We start from the raw sequence: 15,435 nt of genomic DNA on the forward strand, positions 1-15,435 counted from the left end.
TGTAATCCATAAGGTACATTGAAGACAAGGTCAGCAAAACCCTCACAATATTAAGGGTAATGATATCTTCAAAGACAATACTCCACTTACCAACCAAGTGGAAACAGAGATAAACAAATGGTACTATCTTAAACTAACAAGCTTCTGCACCACAAAAGATACAGTGACCAAAATACAAAGATAATCTACAGAATGGGAAAGGATATTCACCCAATACCCATCAGACAAGGGGTTGATATCAAGAATATACAAGGCACTGGTTGAACTCTGCAATATGAAAATATACAACCCCATCAAAAATTCGGGTGATGAAATGAACAGAAACTTTATCAAGGAAGAAATACGAATGGCAAAAAGGCACAAAAAAATGATCTTCATCACTAATCATCAGGGAGACGCAGATCAGAACAACTACGAGATACCACCTCACACCATAGAGATTGGCACACATCCAAAAGAACAAAAGCAATGGGTGTTGGCATGGATGTGGGGAGAAAGGGACCCTCCTTCACTGCTGGTGGAAATGCAGACTAGTTCAGCCCTTCTGGAAAACAGTATGGACATTTCTCAAAAAATTAGAAATTGAGCTCCCATTTGACCCAGAAATTTTTTTTATTAGTGAATCACCATGAGGTGTAGTGGAACCTATCTTTAACAGTATTTTAAATTACAATGCCTCAAATAAATAAAAAAAATAAACTGCCAAATGTTGTCTCACCCACTACTCTATGAATTTCTACTAAATGTCCAAGGAGATGCAAGGTAAATAGCTAAAATTCATGAGTACAACATTTGTGCTAATATAGAAGTAAAGAACTTGCATATCAAATTCAATAATTTCGAAAGAAAAAATAGCTACATCAATGAAACATCAGATGCCAGAGACACACTTAAGAAAGGGTCAAAACACATCTATCTGACAATTTCTAAATCTCCTACTAGTTTAGCTTCAATTAACTTCTGTGAAAACTTTAGGTTAAAAATCTCAAGGGACATGTCTTCTAGGTAACAAAGCACAATAAATTCATATAATAATGATTACTACAGCTTCAACAGTTCCAGGAATTTATATTAAGTTTATATCTCTAGAGTTTTTCGAATCAATACAAGAAAAAATGTAACAGTTCATCCATTTAAGTTATATATATATGTATGCAATATATATATAGTATATACATACTATATATATAATCCAACAAAAATATATAGGGATAGCAGTTTATGTTTCAAATGCATTTTTTAAAGATTCTATAAAAACTGTTGGAATGAGTTTTAAGTTTTATGTGTTATTTAATAAAATTTGGTAGGTTATTTTGGAAACTTAGGAAAACTAAGAAATTTCACAGACATATTTATGTCAATTATATCTTCCCTTTATATCATTTTGGAGAATTATTTTTGTAAAATTACAGAAGTCAACATGAAATCAACAATTCATGAGATAATACTATATAGCATATTAAAACATTATACTATATACTATATTATAATAAAATATTATACTATATACTATATAATACTATATAGTATAGTAAAATATTATGTTTTAGCATTTTTAAACTTTCATCATTTTAAATATCTCATATGACACAGTATTAAAATGTATAAAATATATGGCTAAGTAAAACATTTATAAAAGTATCATACATATATTAGTGAAATTAAGAGTACTTAAGGGTCTAAAGCAATGACCAACGTTCTGGAGCAGGGTGTCAAAAAGTCTTTTCTACAAAGGATCAGACAGTGCTTAAGAGAGAGTACTGGCCCCATGCCATCCTCCAGCACTGCTCCCGGTTTTCTCCCTCTCCCAGGTCAGTGAATTATACCCGGGCACCATGTCCCTCGCACCTGCGCCCCAGGCATCCTCTCGGACCCTGAGCCACTCAAGCTCCCTGAGCGCCATCCTGCACTCCCCTGCACAACCCCCCAGCGCCATTTCTGGTTTGCTCCTTCTCCCAGGTTTGTGGCCCCCCTCCCCCCACCCCCCACCCGCCCTCCCCCGCCATCTAGCACCTCACCAACATCACTGTAGGGGGCGTTTCCTCCACAGTGGCCTCTTTTGGGGCCAGAAACCGCAGTTATTTTCCCGTTTTCTGGCACTCTGCACTCACATCTTCATTTCTATCACCTAATTCTGTGGAGAATATCCACATTACGCCAAGTCTAGTAGTGTATTCCAATTACACCATAATAGTGGTGTCAAAAGAAGCTCTACAAATCCAATATAAAAGAACACACCCTCTGAAGCTTCACTAAAGATCTCACGTAAGCTGCTGAGGATTACTGAAGAGGAAGGTGAGACTCTAGAAGGGGGGAAAGGTAAGCACCATCTACCAAGCTCATCCAGAAACTTTTTCCGCAACTAGAGGGAAATACTGATAGTGAACTGAAAGGTTCCACCACTATACAACTACAAAAACATAAAGAAACAATGAAAATCCCCACTATGAGGAGAAGATGGTAAAAAGGGTCCAGACACTTCAACAAGAATTACCCACAAATATGATCTCTCCAATAAAGAATTCAGAGATGAAATTTTGAAGATGTTCAATGAACTCAAAGAACTGGTTCAACAGACATCTGTAAATTAAAGGAAGATATAAAAGAAACAATGGAACGGATAGCCAAGAAAATACAGGAAGAAGTGAGAGTATAAATTAAAAAAGCTGCAAAAAGAAGTGCATGAATAAAGGATTCTGTAGATGAAATTAAAAACTCGGTGGGTGCCCTCAATAGTAGAATGACTACAACCGAAGACAAAATCAGTGAGCTTGAAGATGAGCTGCAGGAAGCTTACAGGCAACAACAAGCAATGGGAAAAGACCTCACAATAGCCCTTTGCGAATCAGAGACCTAGGGGATGATTTCAAGAAGAACAACATTACAATCATCAGAGTACCAGAAGGTCAGGGAGACAACCCCACTGAAAAAGCCACAGTTTTATCGCTGAAAAGTTCCCAGAGCTGGAGAATGCAGGCATCCAGATGCAAGGAGCCTCAAAAGTGCCAGCTAAAAGAGACCCTAATAAAAAGACTCTAAGACGTATCATAGTCAGAATGATGGATGCCATGGATAGAGACACAATACTGCAAGCAGCAAGGTCAAAGAAGGAAATCACATACAAAGGAACAACCCTTAGATTTACAGAAGACCTATCAGAGAAAACCCTTCAAGCCCGAAGGCAATGGTGGGATATAGGGGAAAAGCTCAATTAAATGAATGCCTCTCCAAGAATATTTTATCCGGCTAAACTCTCACTCAAACTCCAAGAAATGACACAACATTTTGTAGGTAAACAAGAGCTCAGGAACTTCATAGACTCAAAACCAAACTCAAAAGAAGGACTAAAGGGGATACTGTAAGACAAGGAAAAACAGTACAAGCACAATAAACCCCTACAGAAAGATGGCACAAAACCCCAAGACAATAATCTCCCTCAATGTCAATGGTCTAAATACACCAATTAAGAGACAGAGTGGCAAAATGGATTCGGAAACTAAACCCAACATTCTGCTGCCTACAAGAAACGCATTGAACAGTCAGAGCAAACACAGACTCAAGGTCAAAGGATGGAAAACAATCCTGAAAGCAAACAACTCCCTCGAAAAAGCTGGGGTGACCATACAAGAATCCAACAACATAGATTTCAGGTTGAAAATGATTAGAAGGGACAGCGAAGGCCATTTTTTATTAATCAAGGGATATGTACAGCAGGAAGAAATCACACTCCTAAACGTGTACGCACCTAATAAGGGACCAGATAAATACTTAAAACAACTGCTAATAGATTTTAACAAGGACATTGCTAGCAAAACAATAGTAATTGGAGATTTCCACACTGCCCTATCACCTCTAGATAGATCAACAAGATTAAAACTCAGCAAGAAAACATTGGCTTTGAAGGAAGAAATAGAAGAGAGGGGGCTAATAGATCTATACAGGGCTTTTCACCCCAAAAAGAAAGAATACACATTTTTTTCCAGTGCATGTGAACATTTTCCAAAATAGACCATGTGCTGGGTTACAAAACATACCTCAATAGAATCAGGAAGATAGAAATTGTATAGACGCTTCTCAAAAAATTAGAAATTGACATATATGCATATATTTCATCCTTGTGTTTTATTTTACATTTGTCAATTTATAAGGAATGATTTCTTTTTTTAAGAAATATATTTCTAGGGCTGGAATGATAGTACAGCGGATAGGGCGTTTGCCTTGTACACGGCCGACCCGGATTTGATTTCCAGCATCCTACATGGTCCCCCGAGCACCACCAGGAGTAATTCCTGAGTTAAGAACCAGGAGTAACACCTGTGCATTGCCAGGTGTGATCCAAAAAGAAAAAAAAAAGAAATATATTTCTAAGAAGTATTTCTTTTAATTCAACTGATAAAAAAAACTATTTTAATGCATTGAAGGCTATATCTTACCTAATAAATTCAATTCAAATATGTCACAAAATTTTAAACTCTAAATTTTCCATATTTGTTTTATAACTTATTCCATTTCATTTTGTTTGATTTTTCTTTCAAAGCAATAATTTCATTAAGCTGGTACTTTAGGGGCATTGACAGACTGTGTGAAGACAACAATACAAAAATAAATAAGAAATTGTTCCCAAAATAGAGCTCAGATCACACTCCCCCTAAGGTTCAGGAACACTAAAATTGAGCTATTGTTTTATAAAATTGGAGAGGATTTCAACTCTGAAATTAGGGTATTATCAAGTGTCTTAACGAATTGAGAAATTAACACAGTTGCTAAGTAATTAGGTTGCAAACTACATTAAGAGAAGAAAATTAAGAGATTTGGAAAATTATAATAATTGAGCCTGAATGAAAGAAAAGTATTAATTTTAATTTCAAATAATGTCAAACAGAGTTTTTAGCATTGGACAGAGAGCATGGTTAGAATGATTTGATTATGTGACCTGATATAGAATACTGATCATCTCTAGGTGTCAAAACACAGAAAGCATTGGTAAAATTTCAAATTATCTTATGAGAAGGGTCATCAATTTCCTAGGAAAAAAATATGGCATGACTCAAATTAATGAAGCTTCACAGTATTGATGAAAGGTAAATGGCGGTAAAGATCACATCATGCCCAAACTAACTTTTTCCCAAATAATTCTGCTTTGTTTTATTTTCTGGATGATTGCAGTATTCGAGGGTTACTTTTAACACAGTGCTCCAAGGGGTCTCCCGATAGTGATCAGGAAACCATGCAGTGATGGAGACTGAACTTGGTACTTGCAACATGATTTGTATGGGCTACAACCTTTTAAATTATCTCCTTGATCCTTCAAATACATTGTTCTTCATTAATGCATAGTGAAATCAAGTAAAAACTAATCAAGTGACTATGTAAAAATGACTCTATTATTTTTCGCTTTTTGGTCCACACCCACAGAACTCAGGGTATTCACTGTGTTGTGCTAGGGCAACTCCCAGCAGTGTCCCATACTCTTGGGGCCGAAGCCTGGGGAGACCACACACAACTTGTACTAAAAACCTTTTGAAATATCTCAAATATGTCATATAAATGTATAAATATATCATAAAAACTATGAGAAAACTATAGTAATATAATAGTCCTCCAATAAGCTGGCTTTATAAAATTCTACTTGAAGAGTAACTAACTCTTCAAGTAGAATTTTATAAAGCCAGCACATTATTTGGCTCTTCAAAATTGGAGCACAGAACTTACAGATTTCAGAAATAGCTGAGTAAACAATTCAAACTTTTCTTAAGATAATGAGTTCATTCATTAAAGATATTTTCATTCCTATTATATTCTGTGAAAGTGTTCAGAGAACTCAAATTCTAGTGGCGAGATAAATATAAGGAAATGATAACATGACAGCTAAGACAACAAAAGTGTTAAGAGGATAGCAGAATAAGAAAGGAAGAAAGACAGAAGACACCAAATGAAATTAAAACAGAAGAACACCAAGGGGGGGGAGGGAGGGAAAAAAAGACAGACTGACAGACAGACAGACAGACAGAGATAGAGACAGAGTCCTAAAAATAGCAAGAGAAAAACAAAGATTCCCACAAGACTAACATTAGCTTTCTCAAATGAAACTCTATAGGACACATAGAACAGTACTCAAACTCTTGAATGCAAAGAACCCCCAAACAAGAATTCCCTATCCTTCCAGGTTATTTCAGATTAGTAAAAATGATAAAAAAAGAAAACATTTTAGACAAGCAACAGCTTCAGAAGCTAAAAACATTGTCTTTATACAAATTCTGCAAGAATACAAAATGGTCTGTTATTAAAGGTTAAAGAAACACCATGCGGAAGCATAAAAGATATATAAAGAAATAACTTAAAATGGAGGCAAGAAGGAAGTAATAAAGGGGATTCCCAGGATAAACTCAGGACTCCTTGATTTAAATTTAAAAGGGGAAATAAGCTTAAAACTTCTGAGGTAAACAACATGGTAACTTCAGAGCAAAAATACTTGGAAGACACTGAAAGGAAGAGGCCATTACACTAAAGGCCGATATCAAAGTGCAGGTGGAGAAAAAAAGAGAAAACCAAAGGAAAAAATCCAAAGTAAAACACTCAAAATCCTCATAGAAAAATGTCAATGAATTTTTTTTGTCAATAGTTTCTCAAAATGTTCACAGATTGAACTGTGTCATCAAAAGACACAGAGAAGCTGATGGGTGAGAAGCAAAACCCAACCTGCTGCTGCATAGAAGAGATCAACTTGAACTCCCATAATAAAGTTCCAGAGTAAAAGACTGGAAAACAATAGTTTCAATCAGTGTTTCTCAGCCCTTTTTCTGACCATTGTCCCTTTTCTATCTTGTTTTCTTCTTGTGCCCTCCTAGTTGCCCTTCTAGTTTAATGCCATGGCCCCTACTTATTTGGGTTTTCACCTGTGATACCCTTGAAATATCCTAGGAAGCCATATTCCCCCTTGATTGAGTAAGCCTGGTATAGACAAAAAACAAAGCAGAAATGACCATATTTATATCAGACAAAACAAATTAAACTATAGATGAGTGTTTGGAATCGACACTTTATGCAAATTAAGGGATCAATATATCAAGAGGATTTAACTCTTGCTAACATACAACATACAACTAGTAAATGAAGAAGAAGCAAAAAATGTAAAACAACTGGCAATAAATCTAATGAGCAAGTAACCACCAATGGTATCATAAGAGTAGCAGAAGACTTTTAATACCCCATTTTCATCAAAAGGATACTAATTTTAGCGATGTCAATATAGGTTTTGCCATTTTTAAATGATTTCTGACCAAGAATGTAAATGATATGAAGGAGAAAGCCAAATTATTTCTAGAACATACCCACTGTACATATGGTAAGTTAGGGAAGAGGTTAATGAGCTCTACATGTTAGTCCATAGTTAGCCTTAGAGTCCTGGTAGAGCTTTATTCTGAATAAGATAGGAAGACAATAAAGTTCTGAATTATAATAGATAAAGTTTACACGATTATTAAGAGTTTTTGAACCTGTGGTATATTATCATAAATAAAAATAAAAGTTTCTCTTTATAAATTTGCTGTGTTCTTAATACATTAATAAAGAATACATGAACATGAAATGAACTGAAAAGTGACTTGGAAATTGTCCTCTCAAAAGTGTTCTCATATTACCTAATTGGACCAAACATTTTGATAATGTAGTATCTAAAAGGTAATGAGATAAAGTAAATAAAATTTGCATTTAGATGGTTTGTAATTAGGCATTATCTAAGCATAATATTGCAAAATTATCTCTTCAGAAACTTTTATACTGGGGCCAAAGAGAAAGCGGAATGGCCTGAGCATATGTTTTGTATGTAGCACCAAACTCAGAGGCAATCCTGAGACACTTCTGTGTGTGACCCAGAAATCAAAAGACTCTTAACTATATTCAGGGGAAGTCCTGCCAAATAACAGTAGGAACAAAGGATGTGTTTGATTTTTTTTAATTTAAGTAATTTTTGAAGAAATTAACTATCAATGTTTACTATAGGTGTGGGCTCTCTGGCCACATGCGTTCATTTGGTGGCCATGAGCCACTTCCCAATTCTGTCCTGCAGCTGCCACCAACAGATACCTGAAGGAGGGGACAGGACCACCAGGCTGGTTGGTGATCAGTCACCGTTTATCCCAGTCTCCGTTCCACCATTTATTCTATTCTCCCAGTGCGCCTATTCCAATCTTACTAAATGCCACATTCCAGTCTCACAGTGCCCCTCATTCCTGTCTCCAACATTTCCCCATGCTAGTCTCCCTGCACCCAGCCTTAGTCTAGAGCCCAACCATGGAGGCTGGAGGTAGCAACTACAGGTAGGTGAGATTGCACAATCCACATATGAAAGCCCTTCCTTCCAGGGAAACTCTTCTAGGACAAAGATCTCATTCCACCAGGAGATCCACATGAGGGCAAAAAATCATCTAAGGGCTTATTTCTCCTTTCCTTAGTCCATAAACTACTATCTTATATTTATTTCTTAATAATCTTTCTAGTCATTTTGTATGGACACAGTAAGAAATATTAAGCTTATAGGATGGCTCTCCTGGAGATATCTCACTAGAGATACCAGACTACAGTCCTCAGGCCAGATTAGTCCTTCCTTATCCTTGCACTGTCCTTGTCCAATCACTTCTCTTTGGGTCAAGACAGAATTTGTCCATGACTGTGATCTTAAATTAGTATATAAATTTTATAGCATGTGGCCTGTCCCATTCTGATGCCAAGGTAACTTGCAGCTTGTCCTGGGTCCATCCAGTCCCTTCTCCAGGACTGTGCTTTTGGGGTGCTAGAAACTAATGGCAAATGAAGCTTAAGTCGTGTAAATATGACAGATGCTCAGGAGTAAATATTATTCGGAGTCAACTAACTCTCAAGTAAAAAGAACATATCATCAACTGTCTTCCTGTGTCTTTACAAAAAAGGACATAGGTCTAAAGTAAACTGAAAAGGTTGTAAAGGAAAGAGAAAAGCAATTATTTCACTTAAAAATACTAATCCAGAGATCTCTGAAGAATTTGACTTTACAAATCACAGGTTCTTATTAGGGGAAATGACTGATTAACAGATAGGGGAAGCAGAGCACAAAAGAAAAGTTAAAGATGAATACCAAGGAAATGGGAATGCTTCGGGAGCATTGTTATGGGTGTTACTTAGTAAATCTAAGCTCATTGCAGCAAGGGAGAAAGGACAAAGGAACGTTATCCTACATCAGGTACCATACAATAACAACTCAAGATGCTGAACATTGAATCAAAACATTAGACAAATGAATTAGTTGCAATTTCTAATGTATTACTTCACAATAAAGACTTCTTTGTCTTTAGGGTAAGTCACATATGAAATAAAACTCAAACTAGTAGAAATATTTACAACTATCCTTCAACAATGGAACAATTAATCTATGTGTAGGAAAGCAGAGGAAACATATTTATTGAGTTTAAAATATGTGTACTATAGTAAACATATTTATTGCGTTTAAAACACTACATACAATGAACTATAATCATGTTATACTTGCCAGTTTCTGGCTCCAAGTATTTTATACATATTGTTGTATTTCTTCTTCACAATACACTATTGAATACTATTATGAAGGACATTTCAAAACAAGTGAAAGATGAAAAATATTTAATCCCAAGTAGTTTAATCTCAATGTGGTGGTATTCATTCTCATATACAGTACTTTTCCCCCATCCCCACCCCCACCAACTTTCTTGGTCTTCACATAAAAAATAAAATCTTTTACATGAAAATAGCATCTACATCCCTATGTAACTCTGCATCTCAATCATCTAAAAAATTAACTATCCAGTATGTCTTAGATAAAAACAGTTTTCTATCTTCAAGCCAAGCAGACATTATGTTTCATGCCAGCGCTGATAATGAAAATTATATACCAGAATCCTAGAAAAGCTATCTTTATTTATTTCACATCACAGTTGCAGGATTACACAGTGCAACAGAAACAGGAATAGACTCATCATCAACTCCGTAAAATGAAACAATACATCTATGATTATTGTAAGTGCCAGAAAGGCTGAACACATTCATGGTCACAGTTATCTGAAGTCTTACATATTAGCAAAGTTATACTGCTTAAATCAAATGCTAGTGAAATATTAGGAACAGAAAATAAAGGCATATTTACTTGTTTTATTCAGCAGATTAGCCATTTATTTATTGCAGCTATTTTGCCTTGCCACTAAAGTTTTTGCCATGAGGCATTTTGTATGTCTAGAAATTAAATCAAGTGTTAATATTTTTAAAGTAAACCATAAATGGGATGCTATCTAATGCACTAAACCTCTAATATAAGATGTATTTCTGTGTGTTTTGTAGATATTCTATTAAATAAATTCACTTGTTATTAATGTTTGTATTAGTTAATTCCAGTTTCTTTCTATTGCTTTTCGTTCCTATAGATTGCACAAAGATTCCTTGAATAAATCACAAGTTTATAAATTCAGTAAAAGAAAACTCCACACTTTCTCATTGCTACTATAGCTCCAGTGCTTAGCACACATTTCATTATTAAAAACTAAAACTCAGTAAATAACTGTTGATGAATAAATCATTTAACAAAATAAATATTGGGCCAAAGTTATAGTGTAGCAGTTTGGGTACTTATCTGACATACAGCTGACCATAGTGTGAACCCCAGCATGGTTTGAACCCCAGCCTGAGGACCACTAGGAATGATTCTTGTGCGCAATAATGTTTTTCAAAAATTTCAGGGATTTTTAAATATACTTTTTGAATTCTAAAACCAATGTGTGGGGTCCTTCTTATTCAGGACTATCAATTTGACAGGTAAGTCAAAAATACAGAAGATCTAGGTAGGTTCGTGCTGAGTCCATGCACGAACTCTATCCGATGCTGAGATCCACAGCCCTGCCCCACCACATCCCTATTCCGAGTGAAGGCTGAGGAGCTAAAGAAGCAGCAGACCCACTGAAGAAAAGAAGATGGGAAGGAAAGGTTCCAAGAGCAAGTTCCGGGGCTGGAGACATAGCACAGCATTTGCCCAGCATCTCATGTGCTCCCCGCGCCTGGCATCTGATATGGTCCCCTGAGCACCACGAGGAGCCATTCCTTAGTACAGAGACAGGATTCACTCCTGAGCAAGATATGTGTGTGTGTGTGTGTGTGTGTGTATCTGTAAAAAAAATGTATATTTCCCTCTAAGATTGTTTGCCTCCTTCTTTGAACTTTATCAAATGTGGTGCAGTAATATTGGAGAATGGATACGGTATGTGGTTTTCAGTATCGCCCAGCCACGAGGTCCAGGAAATATATTCACTCATAGGTGATGCTTGCCCTAGATTGTGGGGAGCAGCTGTGGGCATAGCGATGTCTGGGTTCTGGAGTATTTCAGCTGCTGGGGCTGGGTCCCTTGGGGCAGGGAGAGGTTTCACCCGCCTCCCTCCCTCCCTGACGCCCTGTGTGAAACAGCCTGAGGAGGGGTCCTGTGGCATGGTTATGGCAAGCATCATGTTGCGTTCCCTTCTGGGAGAGAAGTACATGGGATCTGGATGATGGCCAGTGAAGAGATTATCTGGCGCCAGACAAAGGCAGCTTTAGGGCGTGACTGCTGGGTCGCGGGAGATAGGGAGGTATGGCTGGATTATCTCCATTCCCCATTCTATTGAACCCAGTGTTCTCAGACACAAAGTCCCGCATACCTGTGTTTTTGAGGCTCTGCCTGAGCACGTGGGGAGTGGCCATGGCAATAGAAGCAATTGGGTTCTCAAAAAATATTTTTTGATTGAAGTGAAAAAGAGCGTTAAGTTTGTCTCAGAATTCACTTGTAAATCACTGAATTTCCTGTAAACCAGATTAGTTATAAACCTTTGCTTTTAAAAGCCATTCTAGGAAAATTTTAGATAATTATGCAATATATGGCAACATCAATGAAACTGAATATTTGCATCATTGTAGCAATAGTTAGCTTTTATGGAGTGTTTTCCATATGTCAGACACTAGGAATATCCTTACATCAACTCTTTATAATAAGAATTACTTTTTCTTTTCTTTTTGGTTCACACCTGGTGAGGCACAGGGGTTACTCATGGCTCAAGCACATAGGAATTACTCCTGGTGGTGCTCAGGGGAAAATATGGGATGCTGGGAATTGAACTCGGGGCGGCCATATGCAAGGCAAATGCCCTACCCACTGTACTATCACTCCAGCCCCAAGAATCACTTTTATATTATTATTTTACAGGTAGCAAAACTAAGGCTTGAGAAAATTAAAGTAAACCATTAGAGTAAAATGGTCAAGCTGGGATCTGAACCCAAACCTGTCCACTCCACTATTCCTTCTTTAATCAACATGCATTTTGAAAGTGGCTCTATATTCGAAAAGCATTTAAATGTTAGTTATGTGTGTTTTTCTCTTGGTACTTTTACTTATTCCACTCTTCTAGCCTGAAAAAGAATGTCAACATATGTCTTTGTTTTGGGCCACTCTTGGGGGTGCTCCGGGCTTATTCTTTGTGCTCAGAGGTAACTCCTGGGGGTACTCATGGGATTATTTATGGTTCCAGGGATTAAACTGGGGATTGACCACATGCAAGATAAAGGCTTTATCTCTTTTTCTGTTTTTCCTGGCTCCTCCATATAATATTTTTATTCTCACTTAGCAACCGATGTAGTAAAGTGGTATAGCCTAAATAATGTAATTAAGAGTACTCATGTAGTTAAAGAATCTGAATTAATCTCAGATTTTCCAGATTAGCAGTATGAACTTCCCCAAGTCATCCAGCCTGTTCAACTCTGTTTCTCAAATAAATACATTTGATAAATTATATAAATAATCTGGAATCTATCTTTGTTATCTTCTCTGTTACCTTCCCCTTAGAAACCATGGCCAAGGGCTTTGAGCAAGGATTCACTAAGCAGCTGATGGGAAGATACCCATTCTGAGTCATCAGTTGTAATTTACTACAAGCTACCGAGGGTAACTCTCCCGCATGGCAGAGCCTGGAAAGCTCCCTATGGCATATTCAATATGCCAAAAACAGGAACAACAAGTCTCACAATGGAGACGTTACTGGTGCCTGCTCGAGGAAATCAATCAACAACGAACAATGAACAACGGGAGGACAGTTATATATATATATGTATATATATATATACATATATATATCACTGAACAATGAACAACAGGAGGACAGTGATATATATATATATATATATATATATATATATATATTTGTAAAAAGCACACAAGGCTCAATCTTTAACATGATAGTTATCTCTTATACAATGGTCCCTGGGTGAAAATACAATAACCTCCACACTCTTTCCTCTGAGGATACTTTTTTGTAGCATTTTCATTCAAGGATTTGACCTTCCTTTCAGGTATTATTCTTTGGCTTATGACGGGCATCTAGTGAAGCTTTGGAGGAGGTGCTCTTTAATATTGGGCTTGTACAGCTCCTTGTGGTCTTTTGTTAGAATTGGAGTAGGCCAGTGGATTATTGTTGTATTGTAGTTGAGGTGGCCAGGAATTTTTCCACAGAATTAGGTGACGAAGGCTGGGATGAGAGTCAAGAGTGTTGGGAGTGGGAAATATAACTGCAGCCGCCCTGTACAAGGCCACGCCCACTTTGAGGGGCCACGCCCACTTTGAGGAGGCCACACCCCTTCCATGGTGGCCACGCCCCCAGCCAGTCCAGTTGCTAGTCCACAGACCTGTTGGGGAGGGGTAGCATTGACTAGTTGGGCTGGCCCTCTGTTCAGAAGTGGAGGCAGGTGCCCCTGGCCGGGGACAGACATAGAAAGATTGCATTCATCTGGGGTATATAAAGTAACAGAATAGGAGACTAACACCCAAGAATAGCTGAGATAAGTACCAGGAGGTTCACTCCCAGTAAAGGGTGTTGGGAGGATCCTCCCAGGAATAGAGATGCATGCTGAAAGTGGACTATAGACCGAACACAATTGCCACTCAATGCCTCTTTTGCAAACCACAACACCCAAAAGGAAAGAGAAAACAAAAGGGGTGGGGTGGGATGGGGGGAAGGGGGGGTGGGAGGGATACTGGGAACACTGGAAGTGGAGAATGGGCACTGGTGGAGGGATGGGTACTCAATCATTGCATAACTGAAGCCCAAGCACAAAAATTGGTATGTCTACAACTGTACCACATGGTGTTTCACTAATAAAATTTTCAAAATAAATAAATAAATAAATACATAAAATAAGAGTACAACAAGATTAAATAAGTATTTAGAATGTTGGACTCCCAAGTTAAGACATGATAAGGGTTTTAACCTACCTGTGAAAGATAGCAAAAAATAATCAACAAATTTTAGCACCCATTATTTTACCTAGTTAGGTAATAAAGCATAAAGTACCAAAGAGTGGGAAATAAGGTATTAAATTTTGACGTAGTGAGGAGAAAGGAAAAATTTCCCTAGAATGAATCTGTAGAGGTTCTTCTAATTTATCACAAAACTCCCTCCACTGTCTCCTCAACCTTTCTCTTAGCATGTCTTCAACTTTCCTATGCCTACTGTGTATGCCCTTGTAACATACATGGGCACACACATGCCCTCCTTCCATACATTCCTTGAGAACAAGGAATGTATCCTAACTATCCTATGCTCTTCAGTAGCTAGAAATATTGCTAACATAAAGAAGCTGTTCTCCAAAAGTGAGCTGTTTAAATAACATGTAAGGAGCTAAGAAAAACTTTCACTGGAGAGCTTTCAGCAGACTAAAAAAGCAAAAATTCATCAACTATTTGGAAAGAGAATGCTAAAGAAGGCTAAAAAGGGTAAGGCTCAGCTTCCCAAATTATTTTTCTTGTGTCATAATTGTATAAGTGTACAGGTGTAAGTATGAGGCTTCTAGGGCTTTCCAAATGCTAACCTCAGGTAGAATCTGAAAACAGACTTGATTCTGACATAGTCTTCCTCATTTCATATAACCATGGATAGCTCTTTAAAGAAACAAGTATTTGTACGGGACATAGAAAATTGAAATGGACATATTTCTAATTTCTTCTTAAGTCCTTTATCCCAATGATGTTGGGTAGTGTCTTACCGTTTCTCCTTTATCACCCTTCTGACCTGGTGAGCCTGGAGCTCCTGGCAGTCCTGCTTCTCCCTGAGCAAAAATGAATTTCTGTATTACCAAATGTTCTGTCACAATGAATTGAACTAAAGACAAAGAGTTTACGAATCTGAAGTAGACTATCGTAAGATAAAACTTTTCTTTCCAAGCTTCTGTGGTTCCTCCACTGGAATAAATTTGCTCAAGGGACTCACTGCTTCTCTTTCTTTTAAGCACCTGTTAGCATTATCTCCTCAATGACACCTTCCGTGGGCTGGAACATGTAGCTGCTTCTCTAGAACCCTGAAACTGCACTTGCCTTTCTTATGGAGCTGACTACACAATGTAGACTGGAAGAGACAATGTGAG

General features: G+C 37.4%; 1 protein-coding gene across 1 annotated transcript in view; it reads right to left on the reverse strand.

The window, feature by feature from the left end:
* COL19A1 (collagen type XIX alpha 1 chain) overlaps window positions 1-15,435 on the reverse strand; it is a 381,848-nt gene that overhangs the window by 268,956 nt on the left and 97,457 nt on the right. The window contains exon 9 of the mRNA XM_056109815.1: window positions 15,058-15,120. Within this exon, the coding sequence (XP_055965790.1) occupies window positions 15,058-15,120 (63 nt within the window). The remainder of the gene's footprint in view (window positions 1-15,057; window positions 15,121-15,435) is intronic.

This window comes from Sorex fumeus, unplaced genomic scaffold, assembly GCF_029834395.1.
Source record: "Sorex fumeus unplaced genomic scaffold, SorFum_2.1 ptg000008l, whole genome shotgun sequence".
Taxonomy (NCBI): Eukaryota; Metazoa; Chordata; class Mammalia; order Eulipotyphla; family Soricidae; genus Sorex; species Sorex fumeus.